Source organism: Cucumis melo, chromosome 6, assembly GCF_025177605.1.
Source record: "Cucumis melo cultivar AY chromosome 6, USDA_Cmelo_AY_1.0, whole genome shotgun sequence".
In the NCBI taxonomy this organism is placed as follows: domain Eukaryota; kingdom Viridiplantae; phylum Streptophyta; class Magnoliopsida; order Cucurbitales; family Cucurbitaceae; genus Cucumis; species Cucumis melo.
The window spans coordinates 6555776-6582680 of record NC_066862.1 but is presented as its reverse complement, the minus strand read 5'-3'; the positions used below and the strand labels follow the sequence as shown (position 1 = coordinate 6582680).

General features: G+C 31.5%; 4 protein-coding genes across 7 annotated transcripts; 2 read left to right on the top strand and 2 right to left on the bottom strand.

Moving 5' to 3' along the window:
• The first annotated feature begins 980 nt into the window (after positions 1-980).
• Positions 981-1966, top strand: LOC103504205 (21 kDa protein-like). Its single transcript, XM_008468661.2, has one exon. It carries the CDS (start codon positions 1072-1074, stop codon positions 1654-1656), a length of 585 nt encoding a protein of 194 aa, XP_008466883.2. The 5' UTR covers positions 981-1071; the 3' UTR covers positions 1657-1966.
• A 6710-nt stretch (positions 1967-8676) lies between these two features.
• On the bottom strand, positions 8677-11028 carry LOC103483988 (uncharacterized). Of its 2 annotated transcripts, none has more exons than XM_008440876.3 (6): positions 10842-11028; positions 10581-10636; positions 9856-9979; positions 9645-9751; positions 9212-9281; positions 8677-9120 (listed from the first exon to the last, which is right to left on the bottom strand). In XM_008440876.3, the coding sequence occupies exons 1-6, from the start codon at positions 10921-10923 to the stop codon at positions 9041-9043; spliced, it is 519 nt and encodes a 172-aa protein (XP_008439098.1). In that variant the 5' UTR covers positions 10924-11028; the 3' UTR covers positions 8677-9040. The 2 variants fall into 2 exon arrangements, with proteins under 2 accessions (XP_008439098.1, XP_050942628.1); XM_051086671.1 differs by lacking the exon at positions 10842-11028 and adding an exon at positions 10735-10841.
• A 7009-nt stretch (positions 11029-18037) lies between these two features.
• Positions 18038-20460, top strand: LOC103483986 (pectinesterase 2-like). The gene is made up of 2 exons (XM_008440873.3): positions 18038-19061; positions 19587-20460. Exons 1-2 carry the CDS (start codon positions 18038-18040, stop codon positions 20276-20278), a joined length of 1716 nt encoding a protein of 571 aa, XP_008439095.3. The 3' UTR covers positions 20279-20460.
• On the bottom strand, positions 19363-24887 carry LOC103483987 (pentatricopeptide repeat-containing protein At5g62370). Of its 3 annotated transcripts, none has more exons than XM_051086668.1 (3): positions 21805-24887; positions 20036-20304; positions 19363-19951 (listed from the first exon to the last, which is right to left on the bottom strand). In XM_051086668.1, exon 1 carries the CDS (start codon positions 24663-24665, stop codon positions 22545-22547), a length of 2121 nt encoding a protein of 706 aa, XP_050942625.1. In that variant the 5' UTR covers positions 24666-24887; the 3' UTR covers positions 19363-19951; positions 20036-20304; positions 21805-22544. The 3 variants fall into 3 exon arrangements, with proteins under 3 accessions (XP_050942625.1, XP_008439096.2, XP_050942626.1); XM_008440874.3 differs by lacking the exon at positions 19363-19951 and having other exon boundaries at positions 20155-20304; positions 21805-21879; positions 21966-24887; XM_051086669.1 differs by lacking the exons at positions 19363-19951; positions 20036-20304 and having other exon boundaries at positions 21905-24485; positions 24644-24887.
• Between the last annotated feature and the right edge of the window lie 2018 nt (positions 24888-26905).

Below are 26905 nucleotides of genomic sequence, written 5' to 3'. Positions count from 1 at the left end.
TTTGATACTAATGTTAAATCAAACTATTTTTACAATAGCCTCAACTCATAGATAAATACTAGTGTTATAATATTTTTTTAAGAAAAGAAATATCATATCATATTTTATTTTTAAGAATTTTTTAAAATTTAAAATTTGGTTAAGAACTCAACTATTTTATTTGAAAAATATGACAATCATTGGAAAAAAAAAACAAGTTTACTTTTAAGCTTACTTTTAAAAAGAACACAAATAGTTTCTAAACAAGCCTAAACAACATACAAATTTTTATACAGAAAGAAACCAACTCTTGCTCCGCCCCTCACGATTTTGGTGATTGAATTGGGCTCAAGCTAAGGTGTCTTATTTAGGCCGAATGAGTACTCATAAGCGTAAGGAACGAAGATCAATGCACTTAAAATCCCCATTGGGATATGTTAACTGAAATAGGGCTCAAGCTAGAGTGCCTCCTTAATTGGATTGAATGGATACTCTCAAGTATATGAGCTTCCTAGAAAGCAAATGTGACAGAAGTGAAATGTTATAATTCTTATTTACTCACATGAAGTTATGAAACTGAAACACATTTAACAATGGGTCATCAATACAAAAACCTCTAAGCTTTTTGGTCAATTAGTGTTTTAAGATGATATTAGAGTAAATGATGCATGAAAGTCCTACGTCAAATTCTTTGAATCTTATTTACTTCTCAAATAAAATTGATTTCTATTTGTTTAATCTTTTTTCATATTTCAACCACCCAAGTAAGATGTAGTATTCAATGTCATATTAAATTTATCTTTATTCACTTACTCAAACTTAAACATTTAAATCAATCAATGATTTAAAAATATACAAATTTAATAACAACTTTTTTCCCCCTAATTTTCCCTCTAATTCCTCTTAGTTTGTGACTTTGAGGTTTAGAGCTTTTGTGTGTAAATGTAAAGGGTCATTTGCTTATAAATACAAAATCCATTCACCTCTTTCCCTTCATCAATTCCCCCTCTTCCTAAATTCCTTCATCAATTCCCCTTCTTCCTAAATTCCTTCCATTTGCAAAAGAAAAAAAAAAGAGAATAGAAAGCAGAGATGGGTATCTCAAATTGCAAGAAAAGTTTGATTCTTTTCCAATTAATTCTCCAATTAACAATAATTCATTCAGCCATAACTCCACAAAGCAGCACAGAGTTCATAAAAAGCTCTTGCAGTTCCACCACTTACCCTCGTCTCTGTTTTTCATCTCTTTCAGTTCATGCCAATGCCATCCAAACAAGTCCCCGCCTTTTGGCCACCGCCGCTCTCTCCGTTTCCCTCTCCTCCGTCAAGTCCACCACCACTCAAATCCTCAAGCTTTCTCACTCCCATGGCCTCTCCTCCAGAGATGTCTCTGCTCTTAACGACTGTTTGGAAGAACTGAGTGACTCTGTCGACTCCCTCGCTGCTTCCATTTCCGAGATGCCGAAGCTCCGTGGCAGCAATTTCGAGCTCGCAATGAGTAATGTTCAGACATGGGTTAGCGCCGCTCTGACCGATGAAACCACATGTAGCGAAGGGTTTCAAGGGAAGACGGTGAAGGGAGGCGTTAAGACTGCGGTTAGGAGTAGGATTGTCAACATTGCGCAATTGACGAGTAATGCTCTGTCTTTGATTAATCGAATTGATGATCTGCATTAGCGACGATGGCAGGTGGGCTGGTGTGTACTATATTTTATTGGTGCGTGAGATTTGAAAGTTGGAATTGTACGTATGACATTTAGGATAGAAGGGTGGAGTTTATTGTCATAGTATTGTATACTTAGTAATATATAGGTTTAAATAGGGTTTATGTGTGGAGGTTGGAGTTATTTTGGCATTATTAATTGCATTGAGTATTTATTGTTTGGATTAATTAGGATTTGGGTGGAGATGATTTCTGATTACTATTCACTACCCATTGTAAAAGCAAAAGTATAGTGAGATGAAATGGAGTATGGTATTCTTAAAATACACATCCCTAAAATACATTTGATGTAGCTTATTATAATCATTAGCGTAATGTATAAATGGGTCACGCTTTAAAAGAGAAACAAAATAGGGAGGAAGGAAGATGTGAGGGAAAGAAAGAGGAGAGAGATCATCTTACGACTAACAATTGATAAACTATAAATTAATTAAAGACAAATATAATCCAATACTTCAAAAATATTTTCCAAGTTGTCCAATATGCTATTAACATTATTGTAGTAAATTATTAGGAAAAATATCAATCTACAAGTTCATCATACAACTAGACTAAACATATAAGGTATAATTTAATTTAAAACTTTTTATTGAAACAATATATATTTCACACGATATTTCTCAAACTTCGTCTAAAGAAATGTAATTAACCCAAGTTTGGAGTTTACACAATTGTTAAATATGAATTTAAATTGAGACTATTCTTAAAGTTTGTAGATTTAAATTGAAATTAGAAAAAAAAAAAGGGGTTGATTTGTGAAGGCACATTATTATAAAATAAATAAATATTTTGTTAATTAAATTGAGGTTTTAACGAGACATTTATTTTTATATAATATAGATATCTAAAGGAGAGTATTGTAAATATAACGATATATTATAAATGTAGATATCCATAACTTACATAGGTTACAATTTTCATATAACTCTCACATTCAATTCCATATTGTAACATTCATCCAATTGAATTTCATAATATAACATATACCATGATATGTCCTATAAATAGAGAAGTGTGGTGTCTTTGTAAGACGTACCACAATTGAATTCAATTGTCTTCTCTTCTTCTTCTATTCTCGATTCTTCTTTTGTGTTCTTATCTAGTTTTTGGTTCTTTATTTCATAACACGTTATCAGCCCGATACTCTACAATTTTATTATTTGCAAAAGGTAGGTTATAATATTAGTTTGTTTTTATTGTATTTGTGAATATTGCATGAAACAATCTATGTATACATCATGCATAGTTTAAATGTTTGAGAATGTAATATTTTATACCTATAGCATGTTGTAATTTTACATATTATGTTTACATGGTTATTGTTTGTTAAAAAATATTTTTAGTTCATGATAAGATTATGATTTAGTTTATCTTTAATTTTTTTATGATTTATGTGATTGTTTATGTTTGGTTCTTATATCAATTATTTTAAGATTTATGTATAGTTTATGGGTTATTTATAATTTGTGTTTATAATTTAGTTGTTTACTTTCTATTAGTATAAGTTTTGCAATTGTTTTTATGATCTAAATGCTTTTATCAATTTACTTAAGTATGTTGTTTTAACATATTATGTATAAATATGTTATAAAATTAACATTTTTGGTGTGTATTGTTATTAATTTTTCATAATATGTATATGTAATTTTTATTTGTAATTTTAATTATTGTACATTAACATGCATATTTTGAATTATTATATATGGGTTGCATTGATTTATATATCATGTGCATAATATGATATTTATCTAAGTTATCTTAGAATGCATGTTTGACATGTTTATTAAATTTCTAATATAAGTTAGTTTATTTGTTCTTTGTTATAGTTTTACCATGTCAAGTCTTACCAAATTAGAATTTCTAACTCTTGATATCAATGGTGATAATTATTTATCATGGATTTTTTATGCTGAAATTCATTTGGATGCCATAAATCTTGGAGAAACGATTAAAGAAGGAAACACAACTTCAAGTCAAGAAAAGGCGAAAGCCATGATTTTCCTTCGACATCATCTTCATGAGGGACTAAAGATTGAATATTTTACGATAAAAGATCCCTATAAACTATGACAAAGTTTAAAAGAAAGGTATGATCATAAAAAAAGTATGATTCTTCCTTGATTGGATGCACTTAAGGTTGCAAGATTTTAAATATTATAATTCCACATTATTTAAAATTTGTTTAAAATTATTGTTATGTGGAGAAAAAGTTACTGATGAAGATATGTTAAAGAAAACCTTTTCAACATTTTATGTCTCGAATATGCTCTTACAACAGCAATATTGAGAAAGAAGTTTTAAAAAGTATTCCGAACTCATATCATGTCTTCTTGTGGCTAAACAAAATAATGAGTTATTAATGAAAAACTATGAATCTCGACTAACTGGAGCAACACCATTCCCTGAAGCGAATGTTGTATTTTTAAATAATATTAATGGTCGAGGTCGAGGTCGTGGTTGTAATCGTGGCCGACGTCATGTTGTATTTTTAAATAATATTAATGGTCGAGGTCGAGGTCGTGGTCGTAATCGTGGTCGAGGTCGTGACCGTGGTAAAGGAATAAGTAATTATACTTTACGTGGTAATAATCATTTAGATTTCAAGAAAACCACAAATGATGATCATAGAAGGAAGACTCCACAAAATAAGAAAATTAAAAGTGGTGAAAATCAATGCTTCCGTTGTGGTATGAATGGTCATTGGACTCGTACTTGTCGTACATCTAAGCACTTAGTCGACCTCTATCAAGCCTCATTGAAGGAAAAAGGGAAGAATGTGGAAGTAAACTTTGCCTATCAAGATGATGTATTTAACCCTTCCAACATGACCCATTTGGATATGGCGGACTTCTTTGAGTCTCTTGAAGAGAAAAATGATGTTAATGAAACTTATTGAGTTTAAAAGATATACGTCAAAATAGTTATCATATTGAAACTAACAATAAAAATAATATAGAATATCTTTATATTACATTTATTGTTTCACATGAGAAACGTATATTGGAAACATTGCCTGCCTTTTTTTTCTGAATTATATTACTCATATACGAGTAATTGAAACATATGCGACCATGAACCCAAAGTTCATGAATTTAAATATGTTTACTGTTTGGCATGATCGATTGGGTGATCCCGGGTTAATAATGAAGAGAAGAATTATTGAAAATTCTCACGGACATCCACTAAAGAACTAGAAGATTCTTCAATCCAATGAATTATCGTGTATTGCTTGCTCTTAAGGAAAATTAATTATTAGGCCATTACCAGCCAAAGTGTGAGTTAAGTCACCTACATTTTTAGAACGAATTCATGGTGACATATGTGGACCAATCAATCCACCAAGTGGACCATTTAGATATTTCATGGTTTTAATTGACGCATCAAGTAAATGGTCACATGTGTGTTTATTATCAAATCGAAACCTTGCATTTGCACAATTACTTGTTCAAATAATCAAATTAAGAGCACAGTTTCCAGATTATACAATAAAAAACATTCGACTTGATAATGTTGGTGAATTTACATTCCAAGCATTTAATAATTATTGCATATCAACTGGGATAAATATTGAACATCCTGTAGATCATGTTCATACACAAAATGGTTTGGTAGAATCATTTATCAAGTGTTTACAATTGATTGCGAGACCATTACTTATGAGAGCAAAACTTCTATTATCTATATAGGGTCATGCTATTTTGCATGCAGCGTCACTTATACGCATAAGACAGACATCTTATCATAAGTATTCCTCAACACAATTAGCTTTATGGCTAGGAACCAAATATTTCTCATTTGCGAATTTTTAGTTGTGCAGTATATTTTCCAATTTCTCCACCACAACGTACTAAAATGGGACCTCAAAGAAGGTTAAGAATATCTGTCGGATTTAAATCACCATCAATTATTAGATATCTTGAACCCTTGACGGGGGATATATTTACTGTACGATTCGCTGATTGTCATTTTAATGAGACAAATTTTCCAACATTAGGAGGAGGAATTAAGAAGTTGGAAAATGAAATTGCCTGGAATGTCTCATTTAGATCCTCGTACAAAGCAATGTGAACTAAAAGTTCAAAAAATAATTCATTTACAAAGTGTAGCAGACCAAATGCCAGATGCATTTATAGATATTAAGAAAGTGACCAAGACATATATTCCAACTGCAAATGCTCCATCTAGAATTGAAATACCAACTCAGCAAGTTGACACAATTAATGAATCAGCGCTGCGCCAAAAGCGTGGTAGACCGATGGGTTCAAAGGATAAAAATCCTCGAAAATGAAAAGTGACCAATAGTTGAAATGACTTAATTAACAATAGAAACATTAAAAAAAAAGTCATGGACACGAATAATGGTAAAAATTTAGAAGAGACTCAAGTATATGAAGATAACAATGAGATCTCGATAAATTATACCATGACAGGAAAAAGGTGGAATAGAATTAATGTAGTTGTGGACAACATTTTTATGTATAACATAATATCATTTATGAAAATGAGGATTATGAACCTAAATCTGTTGACGAATGTCGTAATAGAAAGAATTGGCCCAAGTGGGAAGAAGCCATCCAAGCAGAACTAAACTCACTCACGAAACGTGAAGTTTTTAAACCTATAGTTCATACACCTAAAGGTGTTAAACCTGTGGGATTTAAATGGGTATTTATGCGTAAACGAAATGAAAATAATGAGGTCACTAGATATAAAACGCGACTTGTTGCACAAAGATTTTCTCAAAGACCAGACATTGATTTACTAGTTTGAACATATTCTCCTGTGGTGGATGCTATTACATTAAGATATTTAATTAATCTAACTGTATGTGAAAATCTTGATATACATCTTATGGATGTAGTTACAGCATACTTGTATGGATCTTTGGAAAATGAAATCTATATGAAAATCCCTGAATGATTTAAGATACCTGAATCATATAATTCAAACTCTAGAGAATTATGTTCAATTAAATTACAAAGATCATTATATGGATTGAAACAATCAGGACGAATGTGGTACAATTGCTTAAGTGAATATTTATTGAAAGAAGATTATCAAAATAATCCAATTTGTTCATGTGTTTTTATTAAAAAATCACAGTCAGAATTTGCAATTATAGCTGTATATGTTGATGATTTAAATATAATTGGAACTCCTTAAGAATTTTCAAAGACAATAGAATATCTCAAAAAGGAATTTGAAATGAAAGATCTTGGTAAGATAAAATTTTGCCTTGACTTACAAATCGAGCATTTAGCCGATTGAATTTTTATTCATCAATCAACATATACAAAAAAGATTTTAAAAAGATTCTACATAGACAAAGCACACCCATTGAACATTCCAATGGTGGTTCGATCACTATATGTAAAAAAGGATATCTTTCGACCTCGAAAAGATAATGAAGAATTACTTGGTCCTGAAGTACCATACCTTAGTGCAATATGTGCACTAATGTATCTTGCTAATAACACAAGATCAGATATAACATTTTCAGTAAATTTGTTAGCAAGATATAGTTCTTCTCCAACAAAAAGACATTGGAATGAAGTTAAGCATGTACTTCGTCATCTTCAAGGGACAATTGATATGGGTTTGTTTTATTCAAATAAATCAAACTTTGATCTAGTCGATTATGCAGGTGCTGGATATTTATCTAATCCACACAAAGCAAGATTTCAATTAGGTTATTTGTTTACATGTGGAGGAACTGTTATATCTTGACGGTCTGAAAAGCAAACCATGACGGCCACTTCATCGAATCATACAGAAATTCTTGCAATTCATGAAGCTAGTAGAGAATGTGTATGGTTGAGGTCAATGACTTATCATATTGGAGAAACACGTGGTTTATCTTTAAGTAAAATTTTACCAACAATATTATTTGAAGATAATACCGCATGTATAGCACAAATCAAAGGAGAGTAAATAAAAGGAGAGTATATAAAAGGAGATAGTCATCAAAACTCTTGTATACGCATGACCTTGAAGAAAATGGTGACATTAGTGTTCAACAAATTTCTTCAAAAGACAACTTGGCGGACTTATTCACAAAAGCATTATCCACATCAACGCTTAAAAAGCTAGTGCACAACATTGGAATTTAACGATTCAAAGAACTCAAGTGATGTATCCATAAGGGGAGTAGAAATATTAGCCTCAAGAAATAGGAATACTGCACTCTTTTTCCCTTAACTATGGTTTTTCTCATTGGGTTTCCTAGCCAAGTTTTGAATGAGATAGTTATTAATGTATAAAAATGATTTACTCTTTTTCCTTCACTAGGATTTTTTTCCATCAAATTTTTTACTAGTAAGGTTTAAACGAGACATTTATTTTTATATAATATGAATATCTAAAGGGGAGTATTGTAAATATAATGATATATTATAAATGTAAATATCCATAACTTACATAGGTTACAATTTTCATATAACTCTCACATTCAATTCCATATTGTAACATTCATCCTATTAAATTCCATAATGTAACATATACCATGATATGTCCTATAAATAGAGGAGTCGTACCTTCGTAAGACACACCACAATTGAGTTCACTTGTCTTCTCTTCTTCCTCTATTTTCTATAGCTTCTTTTGTATTTTTATCTAGTTTTTAGTTCTTTATTTCGTAACAAAACGATATTATTTAATTTAAAAAAGAAAAAGAAAAGAATTAGGTTCAAAAGTAGCACGTGAACTGCAAAATCATTACTCTATAACTATTCATGATTATGAAATAAATAAAAATAATTGTAAAGGAAAATAGTTTCAAAGAAGAAAAAGATCTCCCATAATTATTAGGAAACGTCCTTTCACAATAGATTTAAAGACTCTTAACAACAGATAACCTAATTCAAATTTGAAATTAACGAAAATATTTCCACAAGGAAAAGCAACATGTGAACAAATATATATATAAATGCAAGTGGCCATCTTAATTGTCCAAAAGGAGGTTGAGAAAAGAGAAGTAGATTCGAAGAGATTTTTTAGACACAATAAAGCAATAATTCAACGTAATTGAATGCGCATTTTCAGCAATTCAAGTATAGGACAGGACTTTAGAAATTAACATATCAAATAGTTCAATCATTGTCAATCCTATCAAGTTTTTTCTTCCTAGAAAATTTTGATTTTTCTTTAAAATTTTACTCGAGCAGTTTCAACGTACAAAATTTCATCAAATTCCCAATAAGACTCCCCAAGGGAAACATTTCTTCAGAAGCGATCAAGGGAAGACAAACTCAAGCTGTCTTTTGGATGACAGGATCAAGGAGAATCAGTACAAAAATATTTCCTGGTGGTTAGAAAGAAAATAATTTGGCTCACAAAAATTTAAGAGGCACGTTTTGGAGGAGACATGTTACCAACGAGGGAAATCACTGTGCTAATTGCAAATATTTGAAGCAGAGCCCCTATATGAACAAATCAGAATCCCAATGTTAGTCTTTTGTACTTGTTGACTATATGAAAACAAATGAAGGTCATATGTGATGGAAAACTCACCAAGAGAAATGCGGATCATCTCGAAAAGTTCAAGTTGCTTTGTTTGCCAATTACTTAGATCCCCAATACTCTACATGGTTCATGAGATTCAGAACTCGGTTAGAATGATGAATAATAGACATTACCACATGGAAGCTGTGATCAAAGGCCATAGAGTTATAAATACAACAATCAACCAAATCAAATTGATGCTTCCCACCATTTTATAGAATAGATGCCAATGGTAACAAAGCTAACAATCAAAATCTCTAGAGTCTCAACTACTATACGAAGAACACGTGCTTATTAAATAGAAAGGTAGATGCCTATTTTAATTTATTGTCAACTTGTCAGCATACAAAACAATTCCAGTTGGGATGTTGTTTGATAACATTTACATTTGATTTCACTCTTACTCGAGTAGAAAATTAGAAAATGGATCGGCTTTTCTTACCTCAAATGTATAATTACCCTGAGAGACATCAACAAGAAGTAGTAGAAGTGAAAGAGATGACGCGATCACATATACTTTCAAAAAGCTTGTGCGGCTATGCCTTTGGCCTTCAACAAAACATTGGGAAAAAATAAACCATTACTGTTGAGACAGATAAAGATGTGTAAGAAATTTGGTACAAAAGGTAATAGTATCACTAGTAAGTAGCAACCTAATTCTCCAATGAACAATGAAAAGAAACCAGTGATGGCAGATGAGATAGCAAGTTTATCAGGGGTCTCTTTCTTTGATGTCAATATAAACAAGTATGCCACTCCACATAACTGAATAACAATCTGCAATAGAATCAAACAGTCCAAATTAAAGTACAACATTAGACATCCACAAGCATTGGCTCCAATTTTATTGAACAAGTAAAAACCAACATTACTAAGGCAGCATGCACACGTTATAGGATCATTAGATGAGGTAATGTTTCATGTCACTACCAAATCCTTCCAGTTTCAATTGGCCTGATTTCAAATAGTAGAGAATAAACATTCATCAATTTCAATAAAGAAACTGGGAAGCGTGTGCGTTTCAGTCAATCAAATCAAAGACGCGAGAACTTGAAGAAATTACATTAGAGCTTTACTAATCGCACAAACTTTAGACCTTCATGATACTTACTTAGGTAACAATCATAGAAATAATATGGTAGATTCCGGAATTAATGAATCTTTCTCAAGGTCAGCTGTAGAAAATTATTGATCTAGACGTGCTTGGAATTTCATTTTATTCACGTAAAGAAGCAGAGGCTTCATCGTCATCACACTATCTAATGGAAAAATGTCTCACTACTTTCATGGGTATTAATGAAACGAAATGTCCGTGCTTACACACTCATCGCAACAACGAAATAAAAGACGGAAGAAGATATGAATTTAATGAGTGTACCTGAGCTAAAATCAGAGTATGGAAACGAGATTTCCCCTTGGCAACCTTTTGATACCCTAGAATTAGAATAAACCATGATAAGAACTGAAATTTTGATTCCAATAAGAAAAACAAAGTAGGTAAATGAATATGATTTGGTAATGCTGTTCTGTACCCATGCCTGAAAAGTTAGGGCTAGGGCTAGACGATCCCCTCAAAAGAAAAACAGGGAAGTTTTTTTGGTTGGATAAGAATTGAGGAGAAGGAATTGAGGGAACTTACGAGAATCGACGACCATACGATAGGAAAAATCAGAGCCATCAGTTCCAGACGGCCTTCCGGCTGCCGATTTTCTCTGACTCATCTTCTTGGCCGGAAATGGGCAATCGGAGAATTCGGACCTTTTTGACTTGAACCCACTGACCCACAATAGGCGTTGTTAATTTGGAGAGATGAAATGTCCACATTGCCCTTACTTTGATGAGTCCTTTATCAGCATTTTTTTAACATCACTCTACGAAAAAAGACGGGAAGTTTGCAGAATACTCATTACGGATGTTTTTTTCACCGATGTCCAATTTTAATTTTTCTTCCTATCTTTGTAAAATTACTATTTTTGCATCTCTTTGTTTAGGAAATATCATTATTTTTCACTACACTTGATGTAGAATCTAAACCAAATACTTCTCTACATAAATTCTCTATGACGCAATATATCGACACAAATGCAAAAACTTTAATTATTTCCTTTTCATATGTCTACTTTACGAATTAAATTTTTTCCTAACATGACTTACATTGCAAAGCTTCTTATTCCTATTGTTCTTTTAGTTATGACTTTCTAATCCACAATATATGCAAGTCAAGGTGATTTGGAAGTGAGCCTAACAATACTAACTTAGGTTGGATGACATGGCATTCGAGAATGTTAGGGATCTCTATCTCAAATCGGGACATGTATCAATGATGTTCGAGCATTATTTCGTAATGGCCATAAATGAAAATTAAGTTTAAACTATAGCAATACAATTAAGACCATAGAACGTGAGTGTTGGCCAAAATTGATGAATCTCATGGGCTTCACACCAAAAGAAGTCGGAATTATTGAAGGTTATTGCAATATTGGGACCAATATCAATTAAGCTTCATAGCATCGCTCATTGGGAACCAAAGTTATCTTTTTAAATAAAATAATATTTGTGGGTTTTTGTGTTATTATATGTTACAGCCTATATGTGTATTAGAGTGTTTGAAGTGCTAAGGAGAGGAATGAGACCTCTTTGTGTCAAATTTAAATCATTTTAATACCCTCAATACTTCGAGGGTTTGAGCTACTTTTATGATTATATTTGTCATGAGTGTTTAAATTCTATAATTGACTCGTTCACTATCTATCAACGCCTTCTTTCTTTCTTTTCTTTTCCTTTTTACAAAACTAGTAAAAGACATGTGTATGACACGTATAATGCGTAACAATTTAGATTATAGTAAATATTGCATGTATATATTTAGGTTATACTAAATGTAAAGATACGAAATTCAAAATGTAATAGAATTAGATGTAGATGGAAAGAAGTTATAATAATTAGATTAAAATATAAGAATTTAAATGTAAGACTTGCATATATCAAAAAAAGATTTCTTTATAAACAACATTTTTTTTTTTTACAATTTGAAGATAACTTATTGTCACTGCCTATGGGCTTGATCCAAACTTTTGTTGTCTTCACTAAAATTTCTCTAGATAATGCAACATTTCTCTTATCTATGAGAAAACACATTTTTCAAGAAGATATATTCAGACATTAGAAATTGTTTGTCCTTGTGCCTTGTTAATTGTCATTGCAAAACATAAATGAATGGATATCAATTGTCATTTGGTGGGTTTAATGGTGTTCGTGGAAGAAAAAACATGTTTTCATACATGATCATCTATTGTTATTCTAGCATGTATAATATTTTTGCTAAATGTTTGACATACTAATCTTGTCTCATTACACAATCCATTGAAAGGATCCAAATTTCTCAATAACAATATTAGTAGAAAAAAAATGTTACAAAAACTTTTCAACTTTTAAGTCTTTAAATTTGTACTGTTAATTAGAATTAATTTGTAACTAATTTCTAAAATGTAAATGAAAAACCATTTAGATTTCAACTCTTCACATCCTATACTTTAATTCCACTCAACCTAAGTATAATTAATCAAAAAAGTAGTAGATAAATGAAAAACTATTTGCATTCAACTTTTCACATCGTACATACTTTAATTCCACTAAACTCAAGTAGAATTAATTCAAAAAGTAGTGAGAGAATGTGTGCCTTTTATAATTATATATATAAAAAAAAGAATAAAAAATTAAAAATGAATTTACTATAAAAGCAAACAGTAATTTGAAACATAGAAATAAACTCAAAGAATAATGAAGAGAAAAAAATTTCTCCACGTTGATGCTTTTATATATACTATAGATTAATTTGAGTGACACATACCTAATGTGATCAAATTAATTTTGAAAATTATTCACCTTTTTTTTACTTGTTTTGTGAGAGCAAAAAAAAGGAAGAAAGGCAGTAAAGCCCAAATTTGAAAATTGGGTCGTTTCTTTCATAAATATTCAAAAGAGTAATTAGAATGGATAACAATTTTTAGAATAATTATTAACTATATAACAATATTTTAAAAAAATTGTAAATATAGCAAAATCTATCAATGATAGGTTTTATCGTTGATAGACTCCTATGGTTTATCAGTGATAAACCAACATTTGCTACATGGTCTATCAGTGATAGACTTCTATCATTGATAGATTTTGACAAATTTTGCTATATTTGCAATTTTTTTAAAATGTTGCTATATACTTAATTATTTTGAATATAATTGCTACATTTGCAATTATCCCTATTCAAAAATTGGGAGTTAGGAATTACGAGATATTGCAACATACAAAACATCTATAAAAGATGATTTGAATTTAGGTTTTGTAAGTTTGGAAATTGGAACATAATTGCGTGATTTGCTAGCGATAATTGTGAGATAGTTGTGATCAAATAACAAGCGGTAGCTAAAATATTTGCACGATCACGTGTGAACCAATCCTAAGTTACCTAAAACGTGTATAAAAGGTGATTTGAGTTAGATTTTTTGCGAGTATTTGGAGGAAGAAAAGGAATAAGGAAAAGGGGATTATGAAAAAGAAATTATTATGACAATCTTTGTTTGAGAAAGGAATAAGTGAGATGATTATAGGAGATTATTTTTTATTCGAGGGAAGGAATATGATAATTTTTTTTATTATTTCCTTTTTTAAAAATTAGTACAAATTTATTTTTCTTTTAAATTCATATTGTAAATTCAATACACAAATATTCGTTTTTTATTTATCAAATTTTGAATTTTTTATCGGAAAACATGTTCTATTAGCTTTTGTAAATATAATGTCAATTTTGAATATTTTGTACGCAATTTTTCTATACTAAAAAATTAATTGATGTGTTACATGTGAAAGAAATTACATATATTTTCTTTAAATTGATGTTGTAAGTGCTATATCGGAAAATTGCGTAGCGTTAACAATCAATTTAAAAAATGATATTATTTCTTTTAATTCGTACAAATGTATTTGTTTTTAATTCGTATTGTAAATCCAATATACAAACATTCATATTTTATTTACCGAAATTTGGATTTTTTTATTGGAAAACATGTTTCATTAGCTTTTGTAAATACGATGTTAATTTTGAATGTTTTGTACACAAGCTTTTCATTCCAAAAAAATAATTGATGTGTTACATGCAAAAGAAATTACATGTATTTTTTTATAAATTGATGTTGTAGGTACAATATCAAAAAATTATGTATCGTTAACAATTGATTTAAAAAACGACGACCAACGTCATAACATTGAAACGAAATGAAATATGGGAAACAAATATTCTTTTTTCGAATGCACTTAAACGACGAACATCAATTATATCGTACAACTCTATTTTGAAATATAGTATTAAAACAATAAAAATATTAATAATAAGAATAATAATAAATTCCTTAATTTAAATAATAATAATAATAAACTTTTTAATTTAAAATAATAATAATAATAATAATAATAATAATAAATTTTTTAATTTAAAATAATAATAATTATTATTATTATTATTTATTATAATAATATCACACCTTTTTGAGTAAGAAAGAGATAAGTAAGAAAGAGAATGATCAGGAAGGAATAAGAGGATTAAATATATTCCTTTCACTCCCCTTATTTCTTACTCCAAACATGGAAATGATTATATAGTCCTTTCATTTAATTTACTTTTCCTTTCCTTCTCCCAAATATAGTCTTCAAGTTTGGATGTTAGAAGATAATTGTGAGATGGTTACAAGATAACAAACAATAGCTAAAAACTTGTTTAAACATGTACATGTCTATTTTAAATCACTTAAAACATCTATAAAAATGATGTGGGGTTATACATTTCAAGTTTGGAAGTTGAAAGATAATCGTCACATGTTGCGAGACAAAAAAGATTAGATAAAAGAACTTGCTCAAACATGTGTAGATCCACTTTAAATCATCTAAAACAAGTATAAAGGTTTATTTGTATCTGGTTGAATATTTCAAGTTTAGAGGTTACAAGATATTTGCAAAATGTCTACGAGATAGAAAAAAACAAAAGCCAAAAAATTCTATAAAATATGTGTAAAATCACCCTAAATTACCTAAAACAAGTATAGAATTGATTTGGAATTGGAGATTTCAAGTTTGAAAGTCACAAGATATTTGCAATATGTTTGTGAGATTAAAAAAAAACACTAGCTAAAAGCTACCAAAAACACGTGCGGTAATAAACCTAAATCACATTAAACAAGTAAATAGTTGATTTGAGATTAATCATTTGGGGAACAAAATGTTTGTAAGATGAAAAAAAAAAAGACTAAAAATTTTACTAAAACATATGCAAAACCACTTAATCACCTAAAACAAATATAAAATTGAATTTTTCAATTGTACATTTAAAATATAGAAGTGGTACCAAGATGAGAAAAAAAAACTAACCTTAATAAACCCAACATCAACATAACATAAGAGGAAGAGAACCAAATTATAAACACTTACCATAATAAGATTAATAAAATGCATACACTTACCATTAAATATATTAAAGTTGAGAGAACGATGAAAAGTGATTAAAAATTGTAAGGCATTGGCAAGGGAGATTTGAGGGATGCGAAGTTAAAGAGAAATTAGAGAGAGGTCCAACAAAAATGGAAGAAAACATGCTTACGTTAAAAATCACTTTAACTTCCCAAAACCTTTCTAAACTTTGATCTCTAACCATTTGCTTTCAATCTTATAACATTTTAATCCATCCATAAACTTTATTATATAACCATTTAGTTTTTATAATCTCTATATTTTAAAAATTAGTGTTAAAATTTAATAACATCTTTTTCATAAATAAATCAATAAACTAATTAGAGACTAACTTTCTTTTTACAAAATACATAGTCTACAACATAAAATAATAAAAGCTGACACCTAATTTTTTTTTTTTTATTTTTTTTTACGTTAGAGATTAAATTATTACATATTTGAAAATTTAAATTGTTATATATTTGAAAGTACACTAAAATATTAGATGCTAAGGTTCGTTGATTAAATTATTACAAAATAAAAAATACGTGGACTAAATTGTTATAAACCAAAGCCTAAGAATCAAATTGTTACTTTCATAGAAAAATAGGAACCAAAAGTATGTTTTAACCTTTTTAGCTAAAATGATTTATGAGTTATGTTAAAGTAAGATTTTTGTCTTGGAGGCTTATGACCATGTTTGCTTTACTATAGTCTATAGATCTTGAGATTACTTGGTGAATAGTATGTTTGTGTTTGCTCTACTATACATCTTTAAGATTATTCGTATTCGACTGCTATATATATATGTCTAAGTTCCTATGTATATATAATAATGGACTGTCATTGCTAATTAGGCTTTGTAGCTCAATCTTTTTAATCTATTAAAAACTAACATCAATATCATGAGTTTACTGCAACTTGTAGCTAAGCTTTAGGATTTTTTTTAACCTAACATTTGATGGTAAAAAATTCAAATTACAAACCTCAAGATTTAATAAGGTTGAATTGGTGAACTATGTAAATATTGTATTTTAATTCAAGTTCAAAGAGAATTTTAACGTCAAGATATATTGCACGTTCAAATTCTACTATGATCGTAACTCATTGTAGATTCATTTAGAGTAATTTGGAATTACTGCATTACAACTAACCATAAATATATTGATATAAAGGTGGGACTCTAATCCTTACTAAATTTGAATTAGTCGTTATACTAACTTTGATAAATTGACATCGAAGTTGGTGATAAGCTTTGATGACACAAAAGTATTTAATTTATTTGCAAACCTATATATTCCTGGACTGTAATAAATTTCGATGTAAATATTTACTTTTGTGATTAGTGTAGTTATATGTCAATTGTCAATAACCCTCCATTTGGCTAATTTAGCGAACATTATTTGAAGGAATCAAAGTTCAAACATTGTATTTTAAGCATTAATTATTAATGTTTGACAAAGATTTGATATTTTAAACCAACACGGTTTTTGGCTTCTCCATCTCCATGTGAGAAACATTACTAACAAAAAAAAAAAAAGGTCAATATATGGAAAGAAAAAGTCAAAGGTCTGTATTATTATTATTATTTCTTTGTACAAAATGACATCTTCAATATTAATGTCAATGCAATGATGCATATCACTAAAATGATATATTGATAAAACTAAATAACTAATAAACTATAAAATAAAAATGTATTGCGGTGATTAGAAAATACATATATTGTGATGGATTAGAAATGGTAGCAAAATGATACCAAATTGAGGAGTATATTGTGTCATTCATGACGTTTGTCCCAAACTTTATACAATACAGTTTAAATTTAAACAATGTTTTTATTTACACCAACAGACATTTTATTCATAAAACTTGTGGTATTTCTGGAAAAAAAAAAACAAATAATAAACATATTAACTAAGTAAAGAAGTTTATTTAATAACTTAAATAATTTCTTTTTTATTTTTTTGGTTTTAATATATATATTTTAAATATTCATGGATAGATTTTCGTAAAATTAAGACGACTTGGATATTTTCATCAAATCAGTATCTACCATAAAATAATAGGCATGACAAAATTTTAAACTAAAGGTTTTAACATAGTGGCAATGGCATATATAAGCCTTGAAAATTTCTCTATATATCATTTTTATTATTGGGAGAAGGAAATTAGAGGTTAGGCAAGAAATCTCAGCTAAGTTAGTCAAAGTCAACTTCATATATACAACTGTTTGCATGAAAGCTCAATACAATATGAAGTTTAATCGTAATTCATTTTTCTCAACGTCTAGGTAGAGAGGGAAGGAGAAGGCCTGTGAAGTGTATAGATAAATGGCACATGGATACAATACAAGTTTTGGACTTTGATTATTCAAACTCTTATTATTTTCACATAGCCAACCTGTCTCCTCTTCTTCCCCTGTACTATATAATCAAACCTAAGAGATCTATCTTAGCTTCATCAAACCAAGAAATGGCTGGTCTTTCAATGGAGACAAGCCTTGTTGGAGTCTTCCTTTTTCTTCACTTCTTTCTACTATCTTCTTCAGCCTTTTCCAAGCCTGCCTCTAATGGCATTGATTGGTGGTGCAAAAAAACCACATACCCCGAAACCTGCAAGTACTTTTTCAACCATGGCACCAAGTCTCCTCCCAAAGATATGACTGACTTCAAGAAAATGGTGATCCAATTCGCCATGGAAAGAGCTCTGAGTGCCGAGAGCCATACTAAAGGTGTTGGTTCCAAGTGTCGAAATGGAAAGGAAAAGGCTGCTTGGGCTGATTGCTTGAAGCTTTACCAAAATACCATCCTTCAGCTTAACCAAACCCTTGATTCCTCTACTAAATGTACTGAGTTTGATATCCAAACCTGGCTCAGTACTGCCCTAACCAACCTTGAGACGTGCCGCACCGGGTTTGCTGAGCTTAATGTTTTGGACTATATATGGCCACTGATCATGTCAGACAATGTCACTAAGTTAATAAGTAACAGTTTGGCTATTAATAATGCTTCAGCTGGGGTGGGGAATGGGAAGGTGACATACAAAAAAGGATTTCCAAGTTGGCTTTCGGGTGGTGATAGGAGGTTACTGCAGTCGGCTTCAACAAAGGTGGACCTTGTGGTGGCTCAGGATGGATCCGGTAACTATACGACGGTAGGAGCTGCTCTTGAGGAAGCTGCAAAAAGGAAGACAAGTGGGAGATTTGTTATACAAGTAAAGAGAGGAGTTTACAGAGAAAATCTCGAGATAGGAAGTAAGATGAAGAATATAATGCTCATTGGAGATGGAATGAGATTTACCTTCATTACTGGTAATAGAAGTGTAGGAGGAGGCTCCACCACTTTCAATTCTGCTACTGTTGGTAAGCCTCTCTCTCTCTCTCTCTCTCTCTCTCTCTCTCTCTCTCTCTCTCTCTCTCTCTCTCTCTCCCTCTCTCTCTCTCTCTCTAGGTTCATAGGTTGACTGTTTATAAGATAACTAGCCTGCATCATAACAACATTTGAGCATGTCAACCTGCATATTTGTCCCATTCCAACTCCACCAAACCTACTGACATGACATGGCAGCTTTGTCATCTAAAATAAAGTTTCTTCTATTTCAAGACACGGTGATTAGACTTTTCTCCTATCCTCCAGTTCCAAATAAAAATTATAAAATATAAGTTTCTCAAAGCTAGAATTATTTGTGGCCAGCATCCCAGCTTTCTTTGTCAACATCAATATAAAAATGGCAACATATATATACCGTATTTCATACTATACATCATATGGCTGCAAAAGTCAAATACTTGTACACGTTTTCACTTTTATTTATACATTCCTAAAACAGCATTGTGAAATCAAATATGAATAACGAGAAATACTTGTTTGTATTTCGTGACAATCAGCGGTGACTGGTGAAGGATTTATAGCTCGCGGCATCACATTCCAGAATACCGCTGGTCCGGAGAACCATCAAGCAGTTGCACTCCGATCTGGCGCTGATCTTTCTGTTTTCTACCGTTGTGCCTTTGAAGGGTATCAAGACACCCTTTATGTCCATTCACAAAGACAATTCTATAAGGAGTGTTATATTTACGGCACCGTAGATTTTATATTTGGCAATGCTGCAGTTGTTCTACAGAATTGCATGATTTATGCAAGGAAGCCAATGAATGGTCAGAAGAACGCAGTCACTGCTCAAGGACGGACAGATCCAAATCAAAATACTGGCATTTCAATCCACAATTCACGAGTCATGGCCACAGATGACCTAAAACCAGTGGAGAGCACAGTGAAAACCTACTTAGGAAGGCCATGGAAGGAGTACTCTCGAACAGTTTTCATGAAAACTTACATTGATAGTTTGGTTGATCCAACAGGTTGGTTGGAGTGGGATGGTGACTTCGCGTTGAATACCTTATATTATGGAGAGTATAACAACATTGGTCCTGGATCACCAATTAGCCAGCGAGTGAAGTGGAAAGGTTACCATGTTATAAGCAATTCAACAGAGGCATCAGAGTTCACCGTCCAAAATTTCATTGCAGGGCAGTCGTGGTTGCCAAACACAGAGGTCCCATTCACTCCTGGACTCTAGAACAAAAAGTTTTCTTCAATCTTCCTCTGAAATAAATATAGCCAAATCATTTAATTCATCATTCATGGTCATATATATGTCAAATGAAAAGTTATATTAACCAATTTCCCAATTAAACTGAAAATCTATATTGATGAACTTCAACATACTTTTTCTAATGGGAAACCAAGCAATTTTCATTATATTGTGTAAACAAAATAACTACTGAGACACCCGAGAGTAAATAACTCACTCAAATCTTTACTAATAAGATTATGCATATAAATAGCTCCTTAGTGATACAAATTGATATAAGTGGACTCCAACTAACTAATAACAGAAAAATTACTACAGTAAGAGCACAAGGAGAATACATTAAAAAAAACAAAATGAAAAGGAAAAACTCCCAAAAGGAGGCAACTAACAAGGCAAGGGGATTTAATCAAGCAAATAAGAACGTACATAAAGCTTCACACAGCTTCAAAAAGAAAGAAAGAAAATTGAAAGCACAATATTTCGAAATGAACATCATGCAACTCTCTTCTATTCGTTGCAAAAAACTAGCGATGCACTTCTTACAACACATTTATAACATGAGCTATGTTATAGCATAGGCTCCTAGAGGTAAGCTTGAAAAGGCCAGTTGTTTAGTGGATGAAAATGTTCATTCTTCACAATGAATGCAGTTTCATATGAAAAATTAACTTGCTGTGTGAATTGCAAGAGACTTCACTTGACCATGGAAAAGCTTCGATACTTGAGTTCAATTCAACTAACAAAAAAATTCTAGAATTAAAATATCAAGCATCAAAAGTCGAAATTAACTAACACATTTCCTCCAAGCTATTCCATGCTTAAGAATATGCAAATTCAAAACGAGGGTAATATATAGAATTTAAATTTTTTGAAGGTTTCCAATAATGCAAAAGGATTACCATTCGAATTCTTCTGTTATTGTGGGGTTGCCGCACACTTTAGAATAATCTTAATTGCACAATTTAAAGTCATAGTTTTATTTAATTATAACTGTTTACTGAATTTATTGAAAACAAAGCTGTAAAATAAAATAGATATAGAAAGAACATATTATGATGCATAAACTCTAGAAAAATTGGGTTCTGGATTAAAACTTTGAAGCAGAGTGCCTTCTAATCTAGTTGATGGTGTTGAAGTTGATTGAACCTTCAGAGACTACAAAGGCCCACTAATTCTGACAGTACCAAAAAATTCGTACTCAAGCAAATAAACAATCTAATTTCCACAGGGACAAATTAAACAAAGTTAAACACCCTAAAAATACTTCGAGTGAATTGTGATGTGACAACACTAGTAGGGGATAGAGATCCGCGAGAACAAACAAATTGTGAATAATTTGTTGAAAGTATTTGTTGATAGATGAAATTGTAGTGCAGAAGGAAACGATGCGAAGAGTGAATGAAAGAAAATGAAAAAGGGAAAACCAAGGACTGGATGAGAAAATTTTGAAGAACAATAAGTTTGCTTCACATGAAAGAAATATTGACCGAACTACAGAGGAAGACTATTACCAAGGATGTGGGCAGCCAATTTGCATCATTTCCAATGAGGTAAGAGTTGATCATGGGCATCAATTCCTCAGCAAACTTGAAAGCACAGCCACTTGAATCACACGCTCAAGAAAAGTTTTATTAATTATGATAAGCTAGTATAAATGGAGTTGGGGAAAAACCTTCTTTTACGCATTGTATGTGAGAGTGATAATCCATCAGAGAGTCTCTCTCCTTGAGAAAGGCCTTTCAGAAAGGTGTTAAACGCAACTTTAACCGAAATACACCCATCTACATGCATCTTATCAAACAACCCAATAAAAGAGTTAACATCGCCCACAAGAATACGCCCGTTCATAAGTATAGTGAAAGTAACATGCTTTGGACGCAACCCTTCTTTTTGCATTAATTCCAAGTGCTAATTGCCACCCAACATCCCATCTGTCTTACAATGTACACATATGCAAGTTAGGCATAATGCTTACATCTTGAAACTTCTGAAGAAGTTTCAATGCCAAGGATTTCATTTCCTAGGTAGAATTTGTGGGAACTATCTTATTATTATCCTTGGGAACAATAATTGTTTCATGGAGCAGATGAAACAACGTAAATTTTGCCTTTTCATTATCTTTCTCTAGCAGGCACCATTTTTTCTTGCTGACACTTAAATTTTTGCAAACATCACTGACCAATGTGATATAGAAGATAACAGCGGGTTCAATGTGGCTCCTTTCCATCAAATCAACTAATCAAAAGGCATATTAAACCTCTCCTACCTTTAGGTAATGGTTGATAAGAGAGGAATACAATACAACATTAGGTAAAAACCCATCTCTTAACATCTTGCCCAGATATAAACATCCCTTATCAGTCATATTTTTCATAACCAAGCCACGAATCAGCGCTGTATAAATATGAGAGCTTGGTGGGACAGAATTCTCAACCATTTGCTCAAACAATTCACATGCTTCAAGAATCCTTCCATTTTTACTATAGCCATTAATCATCGTCGAATAGAACTTCTTATCAGGATCCACACCAGCCTCAAGCATCATCTTGAAAACAACTTCGGCTTCAAAAATTCTCTTTTCCCTACTTAAACACCTGATTATTGAATCATAAATAGCAACACTTGGTTTCAATCCACCCTGTCTCATTTTCCTTAGAGTATAGTATGCTGCTGTAACATTACCCTGCCTACAGTATTCGTTTACGATAATCAAATATGTTGCGGTATTCGGAAACAAACTATAGTCTTTCATGTGATCGATTAGAGACATGGCATCCTCAAAAAGCCGCTCCTTGCAAAGACGCCTAATCAAGGAATTATAAGTAAAGAGCAGAGGCTTGCATCCTAGGCTTACCATATCATGCAAGTAATCCAAAGCATAACCAAATTTTTCTGTCTCACATAAAGCACAAATCACAATACTAAACGCCACACCTGCTAGGTTCAAGTCGCTATTTGAAATTTCTTTCAGAAGTATTTCAATTTTTTGCTCCAGATTGCTTGATGTTTGCCACTCTGTACTGGCTAAGATTACAGAAGGATCACACCCACGCTCATTCTTTACAATTGTCTCTAAAATATTTAAAGCAAGCTGAAGTTCATGTCCCTTTGGATACATCTTCATAAGTGTTAAAAACAACACATGATCAGGTATGATTCCATTGTCCAACATACTTTTAAGCAATCCATTGACTTCTTCTAACCTACCATTCCTGTAAAGCGCACTACTCAAAACTGTATAACAATGAACGCTAGGAGATAAATTGGAGCTGACCATACTATTCAAAATCATTAACGCAGAGTCAACCTTCCCTACCTGACAATACTTAACGATCATGATGTGAAAAGTTACTACATCAGGCTGGATTCCCCAGTCTTCCATAAGCTTATATACCAACCAACCCTTCTCAACTAGACCCAGCTTCGCAAACCCATGGATCAATGAATTTAATGTAAAAGTATCGGGCTTACAGCCTATTTTTACCATTCTAAACAACGCTTGCATTGCCATTTTCATTTTCTTATCTCTGCAATATCCATGAATTAAAGAAGTATACATCGTCTTGTCAGGATATAGACTTCGAAACTCCATTTCTCTGATCAACAACTCTGCCTCCACTAACCATCCACTCTTACAAAGGCCATAGAACAATGTCTTAAACAAATGCAATGTAGGAGGATAACCATTAGTGCTTTGCATTATATCAAACAATTCAAGAGCTTCCCCCATAAACCCCTGATTGCATAGCCCATCCATCAAGACATTAAAACACCAACATCCCAAGTAAATACCAGCTCCATTGACTCTCACGAAATAGTCAAACGCCTCTAAAACCCTTTCTTGTGCGCAAAGCTCTCGAAAGATCGCATTAAATGAAACTTTACTTGGGACATAATTCAACGAAAGGAGTCGATTAAAATGGCTCAGTGCCTCCTCAAATTTTCCTAGCCTACAAAAGCAGCTTACCATAGAATCCAAAAGTAACACATCTGGCTCAGCACCTCCAACTACAAATTTCCTATTGTACAGAAATTCAGACAACTGTGGTTTAGAGTAAACAAGTTGCCGGCAAAGCAAACCATGGGTAGCCAAATCAAGCTCCAAACCCCATTCGGCAGCAAAATTAACAATCGAAATAGCTTCAGAAATTGAAGAAGATTGTGTTACAATTCGTTGTATCACTTGTTGCGCCTGAAAAAACAAGCCACGACGAATTAGCTGCTCCACTAAGGAAAAGCACAAATTTTTATGTTCGCTTGCAGAAGAGAAACTAGAAGTAGTTGGAGGATCAAGTGGGACAGTACAAGTCGTAACCAAGTTTCTGAAGTTCAGAGAAAGATAATACTTACAGGACGGTCGTCCCCGTATCATTTCTCAATCGGAATGCTATTGACAAGAAGCAACAGCAAGAAGACATAAGGTGAAGACTCTTCTTTCAAAACAGGACGAAATTGCAACACTAACATTCGGTACAAATGATGGGTCTGAGGGATGAAGTAAAACAGAAACTGAAAGAGAACGAGAACGAGAACGAGAATACAAGAGTACATGGAAGAAACTCCGGCAGGTCTTGACCGGAGATTGAATAACGAATGTGGGAGAAAAATAGATAGAGAAGAAAAATAGGGCAAAGCCCAATGGAAATTTTAATCCAATACCCAAATTGAGACCAAAGCCCAATGGGCCTTCAAGATAAACTACATAAATTATTGGGGCAATTGTTGGGAAAATATACAAACAATAAATATATATATATATATATTGTAACATGGATAGAAAATTGTTGAATACTAAAAAACTAATAGAATGCAAAAAGAGAGAAGAATAAATAGTTAAATCACAAGTTTAATCCATGAATTTTTGAGTTTTTGTCTCTGAATCTTTAATTTAATAAATTATTGAACTTTTATTTTTGTGTCAAGTTGGCCTAACAACGTGAATATAAAGAACTTATAGAAATTTTTTAAATGTGTTTATTACTTTATCATAGAATAAATGTTTGTAGATATCTAAGTAGTTTCTAAATTGTTATATTACCAATGTCTAATTTGATACTTATTAAACACAAAATATAAGAAGAATAATGGTAATGGAGTAGATTGAGGTATGGAGTTAAAAAATAAAATGAGTGAGGTGATAAAAAGAAACATCTATCCTAAATTGAAAGGTTTAATGTTAAAAACAAGCCAAAATTGGTGGAGGCTGGATTGAAATAAATAAAAGGGTTGATTAGCATGCATTTACGAATGTTGATAGATCATTATCATTGTTTTGAACCAACAGGTTGATGTTGAGATATATTTAATTTTTGATATGATCATTAACATGCATACTCTTGGTGGTGAGATGTTTGATAACAAAAAGAAGGGTTTGGTCCCTTACATCCACATCTCAATACAAAAATGTTTAAATCGTATTGATATGCTTACTATTGGAAGTTGAGTACTGATGTAGCAATTTATGGTTCTAAACTATTGAAACAAATTCAGATGTCTAAGGGGTGCTTCAAAACCATTTGAGGCAAATGTGTTTGGTCGATTTAAAGTCATGTCTAAATGTTAGGAATTTCTTGAAGATATGAGAATATATGTCATGGTCTTGAGAACCTATATCTTCCCTCCACGTTTCAAATATTATGGTTGAACCTAACTGTCTAGAGGATACAAATTTGCTAAACAATGAAGTTGTCGTTTTGATTGAAGTCTTAGCTTTTCCGTTATTGAGGGTGCTAAAGTTAGGGTCAATGATCTAAGGTTGCATCCTCCTCTCATGCTCGCCATTGTCAAAATGCGTTGGTGCATATATGAAGTTTTGGAGGATCAACTCTTTATTCTTCTTATTTTGAATTCTTTAATTATCTATTTGGAGGGATTTTGTGGTCTATAATTATTTGGTTGTTTGTATTATTTCTCCTTTAAAAATATTGAAAATATTGTACTAAACAAAATAAAGAGATCATCCCAAGTAACATTGCCTAATGGGGTCTTATTTATGAAAGATAAATGTAATTCTTATCCTTTAATATCATTAATGAGGTCATAAACAAGAGAATCACGTCTCCAAAGTAACCCTAATATGTAAAATCAATTAAGTAATTTTGTAATGATTTAAGATATATGAGCACTTTCTGAATTAGCTAATTTATTTATTATTTATATATCTAGATTATATAATCCATATATATAATCGCAGTTATAATTGGTATAATTATTTTGAAGGCGACCCATAAACCAAAATGCAATCATAAATCCTCCTATTTATGTCATTATTTTAAGTTTAAGTAACAAATCCCATTTCACTAAAAGTGATCCAAACTTTATATACATTAAACTTGGATTTACTTAATTCTCAATTTCATTCATTACCTCAAAAGTCAACACTATTGATTTTAATTTATAATTAGTGATGTTTAGATATGTATTCTCTGATCTCATAAACATTTATCTAATTCGATGTGTTTTAATGTTTTCAAAAATAGCATATTGTATTCTTCTTTCTAATGATATATTAAAATAGACATTTAAAGAAAAATTAAAAGTTTGATTATATATATAGAATGTATATATATTGAGAGAATGGTTGGCAAAACATATCATCTTTTTCCCTCTCCA